General features: G+C 45.2%; 1 protein-coding gene across 1 annotated transcript in view; it reads left to right on the top strand.

Annotated features, from left to right (window-relative positions):
- Positions 1 to 15109, top strand: part of NCOR2 (nuclear receptor corepressor 2) — a 737979-nt gene that overhangs the window by 676946 nt on the left and 45924 nt on the right. The window contains exon 38 of the mRNA XM_082255577.1: positions 392 to 912. Within this exon, the coding sequence (XP_082111703.1) occupies positions 392 to 912 (521 nt within the window). The remainder of the gene's footprint in view (positions 1 to 391; positions 913 to 15109) is intronic.

Here is a 15109-nt window from a genome sequence, read left to right as displayed (position 1 = left end):
AGTTAGCTAAAAAGGAATCAGTGGAGCAAAAAGTTTTATATGTTATACTGCGAAAATCAGGAAAATTTTATTTTCTTACTCTACTGTAAATGTACATCTCCAGTTCAATATTCTGCTTGAATGTGTTAGAGAATTCTGGGACTGAGTCCTTTTTCTCAGTCTCCAAAGTCTTTTAGATGTCAGGCCAATGGTAGTTTCTGAGTATGTATCCCAGCACACTGGAAGACCAAGGTACAGGCCACAGATTCTGAAACTCTGATTTTCAGGCACAGGTGAATGTGACTCTCACACAAAATTTGTTTGTCTTTGTGTGACAAGTTAGAGTGCAGAGGCAACGCAGTGAAAAATATTCTAGAAATATCAAATAAATGGCTTGCTTTATTCCCTTTAGGACATCCTCCAGCTCTTCACCCATTCGGTCCTCTGCACAGTTATCCTCTTCGTCTATGCGCTCCACTAGCGAAAGAGAAAGTTACCAGTCTGCAGAAAATGCTATGCTTCAGAAAGAGATGGCAAGGACACGAGAAGGAAAAATAGATCGCTCGAGAACTGAAAACTTTTACAATTCAAAGCTGCCACCAGCAGCCATTGAGCAGACATCACCAATTAAGAACATGGAGTCCAGGCCTCACCCATCGGCTGTGACCAATTCAGCTCATCAGTATAACAACGGACAGGGGAAAAGCCAACCTCTTCAGCCCCTGGACCAGACAGCAGTGCCAGCCAGTGAGCAGCACAATAGAGACAAGACCCAAAATAAACCCTTTTCCATGCAGGAACAGGAGCTTCGATCACTCGGTAAGACCACCATGACCGCGGCCAACTTCATAGACGCCATTATCATGCGTCAAATTTCTTGTGATAACGGGAAGCGAGAAAGACCCTCGCTAAATACCAACGCCAGTAGTGATGGTAAGACACATGGGAGCAGGTAGTTCCAAGCTTGTAGCCTATTTATATTCTTTATTTATATACATATATATATATATATAAATATATATATAAATATACTTTATACATTTAGAATTCTTATATACATATATGTTATATATATATATATCTATATATATAAATATATTTATATATCATTTTTTTTTTTTTGTTTTGCTCTTGGTTTTTAATGCACGTACAAGTGATTGGCTTTTTCAGCTTCCCAGTTTGTTTATTTCTTTTTTTTTTTTCCCCGCACAAATCATCTGTCTCTAAATATTAATTTACTTTTTTCTTTTTTTTTTATGTGTGAGGAATAATTTTGTTCTTTTTTGCGTTCAGTTTGTGCTTGGCTGGCCTTGTTCAGTTTAAATTGTGGTGTTTTAATTCCAAATATTTGAAGCAATAGCTTTGGGGATACATTCCTTGCTGCATTGTGTTGTGCCCCCCTGAGAGAATAGGGGTTACTTTTTTAAATAACTTTTATAATGTATTCAGTGGTTTTAATTCTGGAGCCATCCCTACACTATACCTCATGCAATGTTACAATTTTATGTCATTTATTGTGATAGTACAGTTATGAATTTGAAAAATTCATAGAATTCCAGAGGCAGCTCTCAAGAAATTGTTCATTATGGCAAACTGTTGGTAATTTTCAGGATTTTATAACAGCGTCTATTGTGACGTATGGGCCAGCTTTACCAATTAAGGTGTGTTGACAGGCTTTTTTTTTTGCATCAGAACTTGCTTTTAATCCCACTCAAGTCAATGGGAATGTAAAAACAGGTTGTTGTTTAGACGGCTGTCAAATGTAGGTTAGAAGAGGTCAGCTTCAGGTTAAATGTACCTGCTAATGGATGCTGAGTGATCTCAGAAGCGTCTAAAACTGACCTCAACTGCAAGCAGAATATACCTAGAAGGTAGCTGCATTTGCCCATCAACCAAAACCTGTCAACACAGGTCCTTATTGAATAATCCATTTGTGAATAAATGTTGATGGAAGCTAGCAGGTCTCAGTAGATTCGGCATAAGTTATCTTTTAACACTAAGGGTTTGGTCTGCAAGCAGAAAATCCTATTTCAGGAGAGGATAGGGTAAAATGGATTTATATTAAGGAAGGTATTAAGAGGTAATGTAAGAGTTAATGTTAGGGATACAGGTACGGTTATTGTGAGGACCAGGATTACAATGGTCCTGCATTGTAAAGGAGGCAAGGGCCTATCTACAGTCCAGAGCACTGGAGGAAGGAGGAACAGGAAAGAGCAGCTGCCAGATGGTTTAGGCAAGAAAAACTGCTATTTCTCTATCGTTCATTGAAGGACGCAGTCTCTGTTCTTCAAAAGTAGGACACTTGGCAGAAAAAAAGTTATGGCTACGCCTATGGGCAGTCCCAGGAGGTATACTCCCCCTCTCTGCTATAGGATGTCAGTTTTAATCTGCCTAGTCAGGAGTAAGGACCTAGTTCTTTGCTGGGATCTGTGGTCCTGGCAAAAAGTTTCTTTCTAGTTAGTTTTTTTTTTCTCCGGATTTTTTTCCTGTGAGATCTACAAGCAACTAAGCTGGATCTATGCGACGGGCTGAATATATACAGTAGATCCAGTGGTCACTACAGCTGGCCAGTGAGTGTGCGCAGACTCCAGCTCTGCGCTAGGTCGGCCGCAACATAGTCTCACTGGACGGGGACTGGGCCTGCGAGTTAAACGTCTCGTCAGGTCGCACACGACCAGATTTAGGCCTGAGTCGCAGCGTTCCTATAGGCCGACAGCCCCCCCCACTTCGGTGGAGAGGGGTTCTGTCAGGAGTTGGTGCCAGTCTTTTCTGGTTATGGTGAGTAATTGGGGTGGACGCGGGCCCCTCCCACGGAACGGTTGGACCCCAGGGATTCCCCTTTGTCCTGTCATGCACCCCCCCCTTACCTGTCCCCCCTCACCTGTCTCCCCTCCCCCCTCCTCCCCTCTCCTACTGGGGATATGGGGTGCTTGCAGCTAACCCTGGGGGCTGGGACTGGGCGTCATGCCTGCCACTACCAGGGCCCCCCCATCCTGTCGATCCCATCCAGGAGGCTCGGGGGCCCCCTATTTCTTGTAGCCCATGTACTGCATAGGATCGGCAGCCATGTTTAAGTAGCCCGTAGGCCATTTTGCAGTGGATCCCCATTGAAAATCAATAGCGGCCATGTTTTTGGAGTCCCTAGAAGCGTTTTTTTGGCAGTGGAGCCCCTCCCTATTCCCTAGTGCTGACACGTTTTTTTTTCTCCTGATCAAGATCGCTGCAGACACGTGTGCTGTACAGACATCCTGGGCCTTCCTGGTGCATCTCTGGTGCGGGTGGTGAGTCTGGGGGGTCTCTCTCTCTCTCTCTCTCTCTCTGCTGAGGATCTTTAGTGCTTTGTGCCTGACCTCTTGGGGGCGCTTTAGCGTGGTGGGACGTTTCTAAAAAAACTCTGAATCTTATTCAGCCACCGCAGACCTGCCGGGTCTACTGTCTCGCGCCCTGTCTCCTCTGATAGTGAGGATGACACCTCTCCCTCCTCCACCGTGCAAGTAAAGGCGCTGGTGGACGCAATAGTTGTATCTGTGCGTGAGACCCTAAAAATGGAGGACGCGATTGAGGCGCAGGTTACGTTTGGCACTCACAAGCCACCCAGAGGGACAAAGGTTTTCCTCTTTCCCACATATTTTGACAACATGGTCAAAAAAGAGTGGGACCGCCCAAAGCATCCCCCAGGGGTGCATAAGCGGATTGCTAGACGCTACCCCTTTGAGGAGTCCCTTAAAAAAAAGTGAACTGTGCCACCTACGGTGGACCCTCCAGTCTCCAGGCCGAATAAAGCTACCATGATTCCAGTGGAGGATTCCCCCGTCCTTTAAGGATCCGGCGGAGTCTGTGGCCCGCAATATGTACTCCCTGGCGGGGTCTTCACTCAGACCGGTGTTTACTATTACCCTTGTGTCATAAACTCTGACTGAATGGGCTACTACTGAAGTTACTACGCTGTGACCTGGATTCAGGGGCTGTCATTTCTTTGCCATGCCTCGCTGGATGTGGCTCCACTTTTGGCACGACTGTCGGTGTTGGCAGTGGTCGTTCGGCATATACTTTGGCTAACATGCTGGTCTGGGGATCATTCTTCCAAGAAGGCCTTGTCTGATCTACCTTTTCAAGGTGATCGCCTGTTTGGAGCTACCCTTGATTACATTATCAAAGGTCTTACATGGGGTAAGAGTACCTTTCTCCCACAGGCTAACAAGGGTAAGGACCCTTGTCGTAGACGGGGTCCCTCCTTTTCAGCACACAAAAGGTTTTTTTGTCCCTCAGGGTCAAGTGATAAGGGATCAAAGGCCTTCAAGGCCCCCTCGGGTGGCTCCAAGTGACCCTGGTCTGGCAAACAGAAGTCGGTTTTCTCCAGACCTACAGATAAGACCCCTTCGGCCTGAAGGTGCACCCTCACCCGTATCTGGGGTGGGGGGACGTCTTTGCCGGTTCCCGGACCTGTGGCTATCCCGGATACAAGACAAGTGGGTACACGAGGTCATATGGTCAGGTTACATGATCGAGTTTCCTCCGGTAAGGTTCTTCCCCAATGTGCGACGGTCCCCGGATCACTTACAGGCTCTATTTGGGGCGGTGCAGGACCTGTTACAACAAGGGGTAATAGTTCCGGATTCGGAACATTTTCAGGGTTTTTACTCAAATCTGTTTACAGTCCCCAAGAAAGAAGGCAAGGTGCGTCCAATTCTGGACCTAAAAGCGCTTTGTGCGAGTTCAAAAATTCAAGATGGAATCCGTTCACACGGTGGTGGCTTCCCTACATCAGGAGGATTTCCTGGCCTCCATAGACATCAAACATGCCTACCTCCACATCCCAATATGTGCAGGATATCAACAGTTTCTTTGTTTTGCCGTGGGAGAGGATCACTATCAGTTTGTGGCGTTACCCCTTGGTCTCGCCTCTGCTCCTGGGTCTTTACAAAGGTCTTGGCTCCGGTCCTGGCATTGTTACGCCAGAGGGGAATATCAGTCCTGGGTTACCTGGACGATCTGCTTCTCCGTGCAGGGTGGTGGTGACAAAGTTGGAGGTCACCATGAGAACTCTGGAGGAGTTTGGGTGGATTCTGAACCTTCAGAAATTGTCCCTGGTCCCTTCCATGAGACTGGATTATCTGGGCCTGACTTTGGACTCATCCTCAGCCAGGGTGTTTCTTCCCCCAGGCAAACTCCAAAAATTCCAGACTGCGATTCAGCTATTACTGTCCAGCAAATGGTCGTCCTGTCCTTTCAGACTTGTATGAAAGTTCTGGGACTGATGGTGTCGTACTTCGAGGCAAACTTTCGCTCCCTGGACAACCAGATCCAGCTGAGCCAGGTGACCAGGGGGTCCCTGATATGGTGGCTGGCGCTCAAAGAAGAAAAATCCTTCCTACCCCTATATTGGACAGTTGTCACCACAGATGCCGGTCTGTCCGGGTGGGGAGGTGTTCTCGGCAAGCTTTCCGCTCAAGGAGTCTTTTCCCTGGAAGAATCCAGGTTACCGATCAATGTTCTGGAGCTGAGAGCGATCAGGCTTTGCCTAGTCCACTGGACGGAGTACCTTCAGGACTGTAGAGTGTACATTCAATTGGACAATGCCACGGCCATAGCTTATATCAATCAGCAAGAGGGCACCAGAAGTTCTCTTGCAGATTTGGAGGTGGCAGGTATCCTTCGATGGATGGAACGCTTTTTTCCGGCTGTCTCCGCTATTCACATTCCAGGAGTGGAAAATTGGCAGGCGGATTACCTCAGTCAACAGACTTTGGATCAAGGGGAATGGTCTCTCCATCCGGAGGTGTTCCAGCAGTTGTGCCTTTGTTGGGGCACTCCAGAAGTAGATCTGTTGGCGCCTCGGTTCAACGGGAAAGTGCAGAGGTTTGTGGCCCGCTCTCTGGACCCTCTGGCAGACGCCACAGATGCGCTGATGGCTCAGTGGGGTCAATATCAGCTGATGTATGCCTTTCCCCCTCTCAAGTTGCTGCCAAAACTTTCTGCGCAAGATCGAGGCAGAAGGGATTCCAGTCATCCTTGTGGCTCCGGACTGGCCTCGCCAAGCTTGGTACGCCGACCTGGTCAGGCTGGTCGCAGACGTTCCTTGGAGACCTCCTCTCAGGGAGATCTACTGTCTCAAGGGCCAATCTTCCATCCTGCTTTACAGTCGCTGGCTTTGACGGCTTGGCTGTTGAAAGCCAGGTGCTGAAGGACAGGGGATTGTCTGCTTCAGTGATCCCCACTCTGCTTAAAGCGAGAAAAGCAATTTCTAGAAAGATCTATCATCTTACGTGGAAGTCGTATATGAGTCTCTTGGGGTTCCCCCTCGCTCTTACTCGGTGGCTCGGACCTTGGCCTTCCTTTAACGTGGAGTTGATTAAAAATTGGCCTTGATTACCATTAAGGGTCGGGTCTCGGCCTTGGCTATTTTCTTCCAATGGCCGTTTCCACCCATTCCCTGGTGTGTAACTTTATCCAGAGTGAGCGTCACTTGGCACCTCCGGTGCGACTGCCGTTGCCACCTTGGGACCTTAATTTGGTCGGTTCTTCAGAAACCTCCTTTTGAAAATACTTGGGAGATTCCCCTGCTTACCTTATCCCAGAAGGTGGCCTTTTTGGTGGCTATTACTTCTGCAAGCAGGGTGTCAGAACTGGCAGCTTTGTCCTGTCGTTCTCCCTATCTGGTGGTTCACAGGGATAAAGTGGTGCTTCGTCCGGATCTGTCCTTCTTTCCAAAGGTGGTTTCCAGTTTCTACTTAAATGAGGATATTGTGCACGCTTATTGTGCAGGCTTATTCAATTAAGAGTCAGGTTCCACCTTTCCCTGTTAGGGCGCATTCTACTCGGGTGCTTAGTGCTTCCTGGGTCTTTCGCCATCAATCAAGGTGGCTACCTGGTTGTCTGTTCATACCTTCACAAAGTTTAAAGGTGGATGTGCTGGCATCTGCAGATGCCTCCTTTGGCCACAAAGTTTTGCAGGCTGCCGTTTAATGGTGTTTTTTTAGTCTCCCTTGAGGGTGTTTAATGTTTTTTTTTCAGGTGGGTCTCATCTTGCTGTTCTGATGAGTCCTATGTTGCCTGGTTGGCTATAGTTCAGCCTTGGGGGCAGTATTTTCTGCTGTTTCCACCCCTCAGTGTCCGTCAAAGAACGATAGAGAAAATTGGATTTTTGTCTTACCGTAAAATCCTTTTCTCTGAAGTTCATTGACGGACGCAGTACCCTCCCCTTTATTTTGAGTTGGGTTGGTATTGTTTTATCTGACACTGCCTTGTTACAAAACTGACATCCTATAGCAGAAAGGGGGAGTATACCTCCTGGGACTGCCTATAGGCGTAGCCAGAAGTTTTTTTCTGCCTAGCGTCCTACTCCTGTAGGGGGCAGTATAATCCTACTGTTATGAAGAACAGAGACTGCGTCCATCAACGAACTTCAGAGAAAAATCCAATTTTTAACTTAACCTAGACAAAAATGGACATTTATATTTTACAGTGCACAATGAGCTTTAAGGATACAGGGGAGCATTCAAGTTGGGATTACTGGAAGACCACAAAAAAGAACAATCCAACACACCAACAAATTCAAGTAAACAGCCTCCAGTAAATCAACGCTGTTAACTTGTATTCACTGGTTTGCTGGCTTTTTCTTTGATGCTTGGATCTGCAATTTTTCAATTTCTGTGCATACACACTCCAGTTCTTTGGCCCTGTGTGTATGGATTCAGTTTATTAAAGGGTTACACCAGAGGGCTAGTGTGAAGTTTTTTTATATCCATTTTTTGGGTTTAGATGCTCTTTTAAGATGCAGGCCATAAAAACATGTTGGGTCGTTTTGTTAGGTATTATGGAATGGCCAACAACGAAGCCAAAGATGTTTTGAAAGCTTACATCTTTTATAACTTAAAGTAGAACTATAGGCAAAACTTTTTTTCATTTTGGATAGAGCAAGGGAGGGGTATAGCCCCTGTTGATTTCTTTTTTTGCTATCTGTGTCCCATTGCGAAGATTTCCCTTCATTTCCTGTCCCATTGCCAAACAGGAAGTGAGAGAAAATCCATGCAAATTAAGGGAATTCCTTGGGGACCCTCTGGTCACCAAAACCATTGTAAGATCCTCCCTCTCTTAGTTTTCTATATTATAGCACAGATCTGGACGAAATTGACAAAGGACACTATGGGCTACTTCACACATACTGCGGTGACAGGTGTTTTACTGCATTATAAAACGCTGGACACTACAAGAACACACAGAAAAAAAACAGTTTACTGTGTGTCCCATTCATACTGCAACACAGCCCAGAGCTGTGCTGCAGTGTGCTGTGATAAATTGCAGACATGCTACATTTTATTGCAGCGAGCTGTACAGAATCGCATGGCACTGTACAGCAGCGCAGTGCATCGCACTGCTATACAGTGACATGGATAAAGTGTACTTTAACTTTTGTACATTTCAAATAAAGTTTGTATTAAAAAGAAAGGATGCTGCGTGTGATGCGCTGAATCGATCGTGCACCATACTGCCCCCCACTGCAGTTGGGAGCAGACAGCTGCTGAAGAGGTAAATCACTCCAGCAGCTCTCTGTTCCTATGTAAATACAGCCTAAGATTCAAGTAAAAGTATGCATAGCTTTTGTATTTGAACAATAAAAATGTAGCCCGGAGTTCAGCTTTAAAGTAGAATTCCAGCTTACATCTAACTAGCCTTAAAAAGCCTCCTAGCACCTATGCTAACTAACCTGTGTATTGGTGAATACTTAAGCTATTTTGAGGCTGCTCCGGTCCAGTCATGTGATCTCCCCCCACCCCCCATCTTGTGTCAACCAGTGGAGGCTGCACAGGAGAGGAGAATGCACCGACAGCGGCTAGTAAAGCTCTAAATGGTGACATCGCCCATAGATGCCAATGGTCCATCCATTGTCGCTGCATTTTCCTCTCCCCTGCAACTGTGCTTACTGACACGGGGGGCAGATCATGTGACTGGACTGGAGTGGCCTGAATATTTGACTGGAGTGGCCTGAATATAGGTAAGTATTTACATAAATTACAGGTTAGATAGCATAGGTATTAGGAGGGGGGGAAGGGACAGTTTTAAGGCTAAATAGGTGAAAGCTGGAATTCCACTTTGAAGTAGGTCGGCCTAAAACTAAAATCTGTAAATCTACTGGCATCAACAATCTAAGGCTATCCTATCTAGCCCTGTAAAGAAGAAATCACTATACATACCTTTTCTGAAGTTGATCTTGTCCGGTCTCCAGCGGTGGAAGCACTGTGAAGGACACGGCCAACAATGCCAGGGAAGTGACGTCACCCATAGAGTTACTATGGAGCTTCCATTGTCAGATGTGTCCTCTGCACCCGCCTCCATAGAGAAGCTACTGATGACAGCTCAGTGTGGGACCGTACTGGAGCGAAGAGGTATGTATAGTGGTTCCTTCTTTACAGGGCTAGCTAGATTAGGCTTAAATTGTGGATGTAAGTAGATTTACAGATTTTAGTTTTAGGGCTAACCTCTACTTTAAGGTAGCCAGTATTGAGTACTAATTAAAATCCATACTTCTTTATCAATGGCTAACACAGTTTTGCATAGCTACATGTTCGTTTGATTTTTTTTTTTTTTTCAATATGGGTCAGTCAACATAAATTGTTCAGCGACAAATGCTACCTGTAAAAAAGTTTAACGCTTATATTTATGCTACGTCCTACAGATCCAGGCCAGTATCCAGTTTTTTTTGCAGAAAAAAAATGATGCATGCTGCTGCTACAGCCTTAAATTTCCTGTATATGGCCCAGATGATAGCCCCCAATTCCTGTGTGTGTCATTATCATAAGACAAAGTTCAGCCAAAGTGCAGTGACTCCTGTGTCCTGATGATCCCAGGAGAGGCTGCAGCATTTGGTGATTCCAACGCCTCCAGAGGATTAGCTGCTCTCCTATTTATGCAAATTGTGGGTCTAACTGCTGGCAGATTGCAGTCACCCTGGGGGTGGCTTGGCTTGGTGGCGTGTCCTCACTGTGACATTTTTCAGCAATATTCAACATCTTCTAATCATGCCAAGCAGTACCCTACATTGCCTGCTCTGGTTCTAAGATTGTTTGGTTGTGGAAGTGAATAGCTGTGCAAAATGTACACACTGTGTGGACCTTCAAAATTTCCTAGATTGCAGCCTAAGTGCATGTATAAATTCAATTCTACTGTTGAAGTAATGTAGTCTTAGCTGCAGTGCATATGGTTCTGATGTCTGCTAACAGGCTACTATGAAATATGTATATTTTTTTATACACTAAAAGCATACCTTTGGAGATTAAATTTCTCTACCATCCAAGTACCTTGAATACAGTGCTAATTTTTATAGCTAATCAATCTTTAATTGTGTTTAGTGCTTCTGATAGCAATCTGTTTTTAGAATAAAAGTAGGATGTACATATCTGCATCTAATCAAGCAACTAAGTCATTATGATGTCCTAAAAAGGCTGTGTGGGTTTAAACAAAAGGCAGACCCTGAAAAAGTTAGAATACCTCTTCAGGCTCCATTCACACATGAGCATTTTGAAATCGCAAGCAGAATCACACGCTTTGGTCTGCAATCTCAAAACCGCCGCTAAATGCGGGATGCATTTGCAATGCCATTATTTCTTTCTTTCGTGTGATTTTGCCGCAATTGTAATGCGACAAAGCACGAAAAGCGCTGAAAAAAAAAGCAATGCGGCTCTGTGTCAAAATTTGGTACATGAGCTTCTTTGGCGTGTTTTTGGAGCGGAGGGAGGCCCATTCAAATAAATGGTGCTGCTCCAAATGCGCAATACACAAACTCGCAAAGAAAACTGAAAGAAAAACTGCAGCGCAGCAGGTGTCGCTGCAGTACACTCAGGTGTGAATGGAGCCTCATGCTTTTCTAGTTTTACTTTGCTACTGGGGCCTGGTTTTACTTTCTCAGCCAACCTGCGCTCTGTCCAATAAAACCCCCTTAGGCCCCATGCAAACTTGCAAATGGGGGTGTTTGCGACTAGCTGGTGAGACCCCACAGGAGTTCCCTGTGATTTAGCCATGGCTGGGAAGTCTGCATGAGCAATTACATGCGATAATCTGTCAATAGCTGCAGAAACTGTCAGCGTCTCTTTGCTTTCAGTGGGGCTTCCTGCCCACAGCTACAGTAATTGCAAGGAACCCCAACTTGGACTCCTGGGAACCCCCAATGGGATTTCTGCAGCTAATTGCAAATATCCAAAGTTAAAAAAAAAAAATTTGGTTTCAATATACTTTATTAGCCATCAAAGTGTTCTCAATGGACAAAGAATGAAAGTTAGACAAAAAAAATTAAATTGTGGCATATAAATTAAGGAGAGTTAGCAACCATTATAAAGAATTACATTTTACTGATGACTTACCGGCAAATGGAGTGGGATTAATGAGGAGGGTGAGGTTTACAGCAAAGGAACAGTGGCGAATGAGAACAGCCGTAACTTAAAGGGATTGTAAAGGCAGAAGGTTTTTTTTTTTATTTTAAATTGTTTTAATTTTTTTTATTTTAAATTGTATACTGCTGGGAAAAAAAAAAACAAACCCTGCAAGACAAAGGCAAAATGAGCTAGTATGCATCGCATACTAGCTCATTATGAAATACCTTAAAACGAAGCCCTGACACGGACACCGCTGTGGGAGCTGACATGCTCCCTCGGCGTCTCTTCTGGGTTCGGCGGCTCCGGCGCTGTGAGTGGCCGGAGCCGCGATGACGTCACTTTCCGGCAAGTGCCCGGCAAGGAACTCTGAAGGTCCGCCGGACCTTCAGAGCGCATGCGCCGCTAGCGTCAGCGGCTGCATGCAGGGCAAATATCTCCCAAACCGTGCAGGTTTTGGAGATATTAATTGTACCTACAGGTAAGCCTTATTATAGGCTTACCTGTATGTAAAAGTAAAAAAAAAATGACTATACTACCGCTTTAATGTATTCTATGCATTAGGATAAAAAACCTTCTGTGTGCAGCAGCCCCCCTCAGCCCCCCCCCCCCCCCACAATACTTACCTGAGCCCATCTTTATCCAGCGATGTTGTAGGAGTTTCTCAGCTGCAGGGGACTCCCCTCCTTATTGGCTGAGACAGCAGTGTGGCGCGATTGGCTCCCGCTGCTGTCAATCAAAGTCAATCAGCCAATCAGGAGAGAGAGGGGGCAGGGCCAGGGCATGGCTCCCTGTCTGAATAGACATAGGGAGCTGTGACTCGGTTCAGCTACCCCCACAGCAAGCTGTCTCAGATGATCTGCGCATGCGCAGTACTGACACCACTCTGGCAATCATCTGGCGTGACATCAACTCTGCTCATGCACAGATTGTCGGCGGCATTATCCGATGATCAGCAAATGCAGTAATCAACAGAACACCAGCATGTTAACACCGGCCGGTGTGTGCTGTGCTCTCATCACAGAGTCATCTGCCCAGCCTCCCTCATCCCTCACAGGGACAGCACATGACTGGCAGCCCCAGACAAATCTTCCTCTAAGAGGCTGAGCCCCAAGCTGGAGTGTGACAGAGCGGGGTACATGAGAGGAAGACTGCGGGAGGAACCGCTATGCAGGACATATCTGACTGCCTCCAGTGTTCTGTCCATTACTGCATTTGCTGATCGTCGGATAATGCCTCTGACGATCTGCGCATGAGCAGAGTTGATGTCACGCCAGCAGATTGCCAGAGTGACATCAGTACTGCACATGTGCAGATCGTCGAAAGCATTATCCGACAATCTGCACTATTCGACAGAACAGGGGCACTTAATAGGAGGTAGGGGCCAGGACCACACAATAGGGACTGAGAAGAGGAGGATTCGGGCTGCTCTGTGCAAAAACCAACTGCACAGAGCAGGTAAGTATAACATGTTTGTTATTTAAAGAAAAAACGAGACTTTACAATCACTTTTATGTAATTGAAGCCTAGTTTTTTTTTACTGTATTAATTGATATAACCTTTTATTAACCTCGTTATGTTTAGAATTTTTAAGCTATTCTTTTTAGTGAATGTTTACATAGGCAGTAGGAGTTTTTGTCACTTCTGAGTTGCTCATAGTGTTCCTTGAGCCAGGTTTGACTTTCGAAACATAGATATTAAAGCAGTATTAAACCCAAAAGCAAACATTTATTATATTGCAGCTTACCAATTCTTAGATGTGATGGCTGCATTACCTTTCTTTCTTCTATTTTCACCTGGTGATTCCGCCAGTAAGTCTTACATTTTTAAAAACATTATCTCGCAGTTACAGGGAATGAGACAACCCATTCATCCAAGACCGGGTTGCTTACAATGATCAGTTTTATTGATGTAAAACCTTTATCCCAAAAGGAAAAAAACTGTTAACTGTAACTGCTTATAAAATTTGGCTTCAATCTCAGCGTATTTATATCTGCTAGTACTTCTAACATTCCCCTCCCCCTAGACTAACAATGCTGTTGTCCAAATGTGGACCTTCATCCAGTGTGAGGGTACTCTAGTACAGGAGGTAGGAAAAAGCCCAAGAAAAGAAATCAAGTGCAGCCACGACATCTAATGAATGGTGAGCTACAATATATTACATTTTTGGTTTGGGTTTAACACCGCTTTAACCACGCATATTGAACAGAGGGCATTGGATACAAACTATTTCTTGTAGTATTCAGCAGATCCTGTAGTGTTCATTCCACAGCTGTGATCCATTTCCATTGTGGGGAAGGATCACAGCTGTGGAATGAACACTACAGATGAGACCCCCCATGTACAGCTTTGTTTACACTAAATGGAGCTCAAATGTTGTGCCGAATGATTGGTCTGTTAACATTACATGAACATAGACTGGATCAAGCAAGGTTCTTTATACAATCATTTTAAAAAATATGTCTGGTAGGTAGAAACAGTTTATGGATACCATTGCAGATGTCCACCATGCATACAACGTAAAAAATATAGAATCATTAGGCCATTAAACATGTCTTCTCAATATTCCAAAACACTTCAAGAGACTCCATTACCTTTTTCAGTATTACTAAGGCCCACTTAAGCTAAACTCCAGAAAACTAGAAAGCTCACAGTATGGCTGGCTGTACCTGTACTGCTAGGGTTAACTGCTTGTTTAGTCTATGGGACTTGAAAAGAACTTGAACTTATCTGATCCTCTGCTCCCCCAACAAATGACGCTCCCCTTTGTTCTGGCAGTGGACTGTCTCAGTGTCTTCTCAGTGCACACTATGGTTTGTACATCGTTCTTGAGACCTTAGACCAGGAGTCTTCAAACTATGGACCGCCAGTTGTTCAGGAACTACAATTCCCATCATGCCTAGTCATGTCTGTGAATCTCAGACTTTTAGCCCCCATTCACACTAGCGCGACTCGTCAGGCGACTTGTCGCGGTGGGTCGCTCGCCATTGATTAGCACAGGACCCGTTCTAATAGGAGCGACACTTTTCCGACTTAGAAAAAGGGTCCTGTACTACTTTGGGGCGACCTGGAGGTGACTTGCATTGACTTCAATGATATGAAGTCCGTGCAAGTCACGCCGAGGTCGCGGTGCACACAGGTCGCCCCATCAAGTCGTGTCGCCCCTGTCTGAACGGGGTCTTACAATGCCTCATGGGATTGTTAGTTCCGCAACAGCTGGAGGGCCGTAGTTTAAGGATCCCTGCCTTAAACAGTCAGAGCACAAGGGACGCAAGAGGCTGTTGTGGGCCAATCTAGCAGAATTAAGGTGCAGAGGATCAGGTAAGCAAAACTGCTTTCCATGGTTCCCCTAGGTGTAAACGAGCAGTATGGGTGCAGGCCCACTGCAAGGGTAGGATTTTTAGTTTTTTTTTTAGAAGTTCAGCTTTAAAGAGCATTAACAGAATGAGGTTCCCCATAGCATCGTGCATACTGGATTCTGACGGCAGTATTCTCTTTTGTTCTGGTGCCTAATAAGCATAGTGATATTTAAACCCAAAGCCTAATACCTAAAACAAGAAAAAAAGTATCACTTATTTTACATTTTTATTTGATTTTAAAAAGCCCCTCTTGAGTAGTGAAAAAAAGCAGGGACGAGACTTTTGCTCATATCCCTTGTGCTACAATTGTCCACTCTTCCAATCTCAGAAAGTAAAGACATACGGTATGTGTATACTAACTGTTCATTCTGCATACACCAGCTCATGACAAGTGCAAGAGATGTC

This window comes from Pelophylax lessonae (assembly GCF_965119305.1).
Source record: "Pelophylax lessonae genome assembly, chromosome: 1".
NCBI classification, from domain to species: Eukaryota; Metazoa; Chordata; class Amphibia; order Anura; family Ranidae; genus Pelophylax; species Pelophylax lessonae.
The sequence above is the reverse complement of the archived record's forward strand: the minus strand, read 5'-3'. Positions and strand labels throughout refer to the sequence as shown.